This window comes from Manis javanica, chromosome 4, assembly GCF_040802235.1.
Source record: "Manis javanica isolate MJ-LG chromosome 4, MJ_LKY, whole genome shotgun sequence".
NCBI classification, from domain to species: domain Eukaryota; kingdom Metazoa; phylum Chordata; class Mammalia; order Pholidota; family Manidae; genus Manis; species Manis javanica.
Window position 1 is genome coordinate 61996255 of NC_133159.1, and position 6065 is coordinate 62002319.

At 41.6% G+C, this 6065-nt stretch overlaps 1 protein-coding gene across 2 annotated transcripts in view; it reads left to right on the forward strand.

Moving 5' to 3' along the window:
• Window positions 1-4292, forward strand: part of TNNI3K (TNNI3 interacting kinase) — a 313877-nt gene extending 309585 nt beyond the window's left edge. For both annotated transcript variants that reach the window (XM_073234130.1, XM_073234131.1), the window contains 2 exons: window positions 487-566; window positions 3776-4292. In XM_073234130.1, the coding sequence (XP_073090231.1) occupies window positions 487-566; window positions 3776-3852 (157 nt within the window). In that variant the 3' untranslated portion in view covers window positions 3853-4292. The remainder of the gene's footprint in view (window positions 1-486; window positions 567-3775) is intronic.
• The last annotated feature ends 1773 nt before the right edge of the window (window positions 4293-6065 follow it).

The following is a 6065-nucleotide window of genomic DNA, read 5'->3' on the forward strand; positions in this document are numbered from 1 at the left end:
TTAAGTATTATTATCACTCTCATAATTGTCATTATAATAATAACCATAGCTCTTGGGATATGTTTCATTTAAATTTTTACTAAAATAATAATATCCTGATTATTAATTCCTTTTAAGGCTTGCAAGAGTATTAACCCAAATTTTAGATTCAACACTCCTTTTTGCTATATTTATTCATCAAAATAAACTGCAAATTTATTTATGCACTTTTCCCATTTTATAGATACAGAAACTGAGGCTCAGAAGGTGTGACATGCCTAAGGTTACACAGCTAGGAATTATAGCCTACCTGAAAGAGCTGAGGTTCACATCTAGATGTGACTTACTCCAAATAATTCTAAACTCTTTTCCAACTAGTCATTATATCACTTTGCCAGTTCTTGGAAATCTATGCTGAGTAAATAAATTGTTTTATAAAAATGTCATTAGCAAGCCAGTACCATGGTTTTCACAGCGTGAAATCATGTGTCTTGTGGAATTTTTCAGTGCTGGACAATGTACCTCTCAAGGCCTGTCTTTGGAGGAGATGAAGAGAAGTCTTCAGTTCTCACCTGTTGACAAATTTGGTAAGTATACAGATGCCTCAGATTGATTAAGAAAACTAACCCTAGGAAGGTAAATCTATTTGATAAAAAGGGACAAAAGGTTCTATTTTGTAATAACTAGAAATAAAAGATGCTTTGCAGTATTATAAAAGTGCAAACTTTGATCTTGTAAATCTTGCATAACTCTACATTTACTTTGAGTTTAATGGGGTGTGTGTGTGTGTGTGTGTGTGTGTGCATAAGTCTGTCAGTGTATGTGCAAGTATATGGGAGTGTTTGCACACATGGAAAAAAGTATAAATTTATGAAAACAATCTCCTGTATCTCATGACATTCCAAACACCTTGTTGCCGCCTTACCGGTCCTCAGGCTCTAAGCCCCACATCATGGGCATGTAGAGAGGGAGGAGAAACAAGAGATGGGTTTCCACAATTACTCTGCATGCTAGGAGATTGCTTCCTCTTTAGCAGGTAACCAACAGTAAAATGTAGAACCAACCACTCCCTCAAAAAGCTGGACAACAGGTGAAGTGTATCTTTTGGGATCCCTTTTGCACAGCACTACTTCAGAAAGAATTAATAAAGTTCTTTGAAATAGTTAACACAGTTCTATGCAGGTAGCCAGAGGATGGGTAATCACCCTTATCATCATTGGCCATACTGATGTTCTAGGCCTGTGGATGTCCTTTCTTCAGCCTCTAAGCCTGAGAGGCTTTGTATTTAGTTGGACTTTTACTCCAATGAGCTCGTTTATTCATAGGAACTTCCTCTAACAATATGTAGGACTGAAAAAATGTTTGCCAGTTAAAGAGATCAAGTTTATTATAAGAACTGGGTTTGGGGAAGAACGGACTGGACGATGTGTTCCCAGTTCTCTGATTTAGATGGCAAGAGACCCTGGAGACGCCAGCTACGGGACCCTTACCGGTGGACTTCATCTGCAGAGCATCACCACCTCAGGCAATAAGAAGCCTTAAAGAAGTCAAGAAAGAAACATCGCTCTGGATAGACACAGACAAACTACTTGAGAACATTAAAGAAAGGGAACTTTGTGCTTCTGACTCCTAGTACGTGCCTGGAATGCAACCGAGTGCTTTTACCATCAGCTTTACAACATAATTGGCCAGTTCAGTAACAGGGGAAAATGTTCTCTAAGTGTCACATCATCACATTTTTTATAGATATAATATTGTTTTTTCAAACCTTTACTGATGTGACTGTATAACCACAAAATATAGGGCACTCTTTGAAATGTGTGCTTTGACCAGAAGTCTCTCCTTTCATGGTGGAGTTTCAAGACGAAGGATTCCTTTAACTTAACGATCTGTTTCCTAAAGGAATAAGACTTTGAGCAGAATTCCTCAAGATGTAGAAGTAAGACAAAAGTGGTGCCAAAATAAAAAGTTGGGTTTTCCAGTGCCTATCTAGACCAGGAGTGGAAGAAAACATCAAAGTGGTTGGCTGAAGTGAGTGCCCCAATAGACAAAGAAGATATAATTAATGTCTCCCACTAGGAACATAACATCATAGCAGAAAGAACTCTTTAATTGCCCTGCATTTCCATTTCATAAACCAATTGTGGTGTAGCAGCAACTTTATGGACTGTTTCTTTTATTCCCCCTGAAGAGCAGGGCTAGAGAATGAAGATAAAATTAAGTGCATAGCTATTTTCTCTGTACTTGAGACCTTTCACCCTGAAGCAACAAAACATGCAGACATGGTTCAGGCTTTTCCCAAAGCCTATGGTCACATTTCACTTGGGTGCCTCTTAAGCCAAATGGCTCCACAAGTGCAACATACCTGTCCCTAAGCTCTGACAGTGGTGGCAGCAATAATAAATGTCTGCATCTGTGCCCTGCTGATTTTGCTATGCACCCCAAGGGAGAGCCTGCCCACACTAGAGGGAGTGCACTCACAGTTGGGTTCCCATTGGAGTCCTGCAGGAAGAGAGCCGTGGAGCATCACAGGCCAATAAAAGCACATGTGCTGCATTAGAAGGTTGATGGTAGAAATAAAAAGATTATGAGCTTATTAAAGCATCTGTCTATGCCTGGAATGAAGTCCCAACGTGAAGCTGAACAAAAGGAAATATTCTTACTGTTGGTTGTAAGTTCTGTTTTAGTTCACCCAGAATTAGGATTTGGTGATGTGTATCCTGCTTTCCCTCATCTCATCCTCCCCCTACCACAACCTTCCTCACGTGGGACCAGGGACAGCCCCCCAAGAGGTGAGTGAGAGAGGAGCTATCTAGCAGAACAGTGGTGGTTTTTCCTCTTAGGAAAGTTCATATGCTGCCTAAGAGATTTTGACAGAGACCTGTCTTATGAAAATAAATACACCTCTCCAAGTGCATATCACTAGATGTCTTGATGAAAATATAGATGGCTGAGTTGGTTCTGAAAACTCAGCCATCGAGGGGGAGCAAACGCAGCAATAGCTATTGACAAGTGCTATGTCCGTATTCACCCACTCAATGAATGGATTCCTTACTAGAAAAAGAAAGGTGACTGCTTCCCTGTTCATGATCCTGAGCCACCTACTCCATTCTCCAGACACACCAGGGCTATTGCTTCAATGAGCATCAAATGCCACTGGTATTTAGACCTAAGCATTCATACACATTTAAATATTGGGCTCTCAGGGAGAAGAAAAAACAGCCAGAGCTGAGCTGCCATAGATAATGGCCCTTTCCTTCCCTCTATTGCTTTCTCCACCTTCCTTTTCTAGCCTTCATCTGTTTAGCATGTGTTGTGTCAGACACTGTTCTAATTGTCTGGCATGCATCACCAACCTTATGAGTAAGTACTATTATTTCTCCTGTTTACAGGTGAACACACTGAGGCTTAGAAAGGTTAAGCCAGCAAAAGTCACAGAACCAGTAAGAGGTGGAGCTAGGATTTAAACCCAGATTTGCTTGTCATGAAAGCTTGTGCTTTTAGCTGTCATGATATACCCCCTTTCCAAACTGTACTCTTCTTTACCCCAAACTCAAAATGTCACCTGGCTAGCTTGGGTCCAAATCAGACATCCATCATTTATGTTCCTCTGGCCTCCGCTCTCTGTTTTTGTTTAAAATTTTCCTTTTGTTTTACAACTCCTTGCCAGCAACTCTTTTTCACATGAGGCTGGAGAAGCTGCCTAGCATGTTGCACTGGATGAGACTGGTTAAGCAAAATGGAGAGATGGGCTGGGAAGCCAATAAGTAACAGCTGAACTTCTTTTCTGTTGCAGGCTATGTGTCTGATCCCATGAGCCCGATGCATTTTCATTCTTGCCGGAATAGTGGCAGCTTTGAGGACAGCAGCTGACAGCATTCCATATATATCTAAGGAGCATTTTCCCTCACACTGACAGCAACAATTCCAGCCATGGCAGGCTTGCTTCCAATTATAATATTTTACCCTGTAAGGTTCCCTTAAATTGGCTTGTTTATCCTGTTCCTATTTAATTCCCTCCCAAGTCAGACTTTGGATTTGTGGCTAAGAAATGAAATGCAAAAGAACCAAGACAGAATATATTTGAAGAATTGGTTTTAATTTTTTAAATGAAATAACAGATTTTTACTGACTTGGAGAAGTGGCCTAAGTCCATGGTGGGCACTTAGCAATTATTATGTTTTCCTTGACCGAATTATGTAGACTTGTGTTTGAGAGCCATGGGTTTGATTTCTTAGAATATCGTTCATTTTCTTATCTCATTATGTTACTTCTAGTGTCCAGCTCTGTGATTAAAGATTCTTTGGTGGTGCACGAAATTGATTCAGATGTGTATTTCATTCCAACAAGTGTACTTCATTCCACTGAGATGTCCACCTTTTTTCAAACTTATTGATAAAAAGATTTAATCATAGCCTTCTGATCAAGAAGCTTGTAAAAATATAGCACTTAATTATTTAGCCTCCTTTCTACATCATACCAAGTGCTCTATGCTCCCCTTGGACAACCCACTGCTGTCAGATGTCATAAATGCCATTGCACAGTTATGAACCCAGGCCATGGACGCAGGTCTGCCATTCATACCAGAGCCCAGCACGATGTGCTGGGAGGATATCAGAGGTACCTGCTACCTTCAAAAAATGAGAAATCTGCCCTCCATGCTCATCTAACCAGGAAGACAGGAATGAGTCCACCAAAACAAAACAGCATTGCCATTGACTGACAGACTGGGAAAACAAAGGCAGAAAACTGTGAAAATTCAGTGTGATAATTACAGCTTTTAACCTACTAAATGAAATTATAAGGGAAGAGGGGTATCCTCTAAATCAAGGTTTCCAAATCTCAGCACTACTGACATTTTAGAAGGGTGGTAGTTTTTTCGGAGGTGGTCCTATGCACTGTGGGATGTTTACTAGCTTCCTGGCTTCTACCCACCCAGATACCAGTAATAGCTCCCCTAAGTCATGACTATAAAAAAATGTCTCCAGACATTTCTAAATGCACCCTGGGGCACAGGATTGCCCCAGGTTGAGAATCTCCACTCTAAATCCTAGGAGGACAGCTAGGGGCCTGGAGAGCAATGAAAGGACTATAGGGCCCACATGTGGACCAACCTGCTTTCTCTTTCTCCTGAGTAACACGGACGGGGATACAAATAGAACTGCAGAGAAGTGCCGATTGTTCCTTCAGTGTTTGTAGCCAACATCTCTGTCCTCCCCTCTCCCCGACCAATTAGAAATTATACTTCTTGAGGACAATTTCTATAGATTGGCAACCCACCTCTAAAACCCCTCAGAGCCTTTTGTTATGACCTGTATTTGCAAATTCAAAAGTCCCCACATGCTTTGAAGAGCTTTGGCTAACTAGACCAATGTGAGTTCAGGGATAGAAGTTAAAACCCTAGTAACTGCCCATTAGATTCACCCTTTTTGTGCCCAGCCTTTTCATCTCTCCACCTAATTATTCTGGAGTCACAAGTACTCTATCCCACCAAGCAAGTTGCCAAGGGGCTTTCTAAGAAGCAGGAGCAGGGAGCCTGAAGTGGCCGCACAGGCATGAGGCTTTCCAGCAAAGACAGAAGAGAAGCAAAGGGGGCTGATAACAGAGCACCTGTCTCCACAGCACTCCCTCTGTTCCGGAGCCAGCGCTCAGCCTGGGCTTCGGAGCTTAATCCTGCTACAAATTCAGTTGAAAGACATGCCTTAGAAGGTTCAAACATATATACACATACATACATACTCGTTTCGATAGAAGGATTGACAGTGGGTGTAATGCTGAATGTGTGTATAATAGGGACAGTGTTGGGGTAAACCAGGCTTCCTCCCAGGTTCCCAGTAAATGGAGGCCGTATCCAGAGGAAGGACTGTCTGCTTATGAAATACTCTCTTTTAGAGGGGGGTTTCCTAGAACAACCTTGTCAAGCTCCCTGTCTTTGTTTCCTTTAATTAGCCACCTCCTCACTCCACACCATATTTCCTTATTTGCTGCTTCCCTCTGGCTCTTGTCTTGTCAAGTAGCTGCAAATAATGAGACTACTGTGTCTTGATTCCTGAGAAGGGAAACCTTTTCACAGATGCCAACCTGTA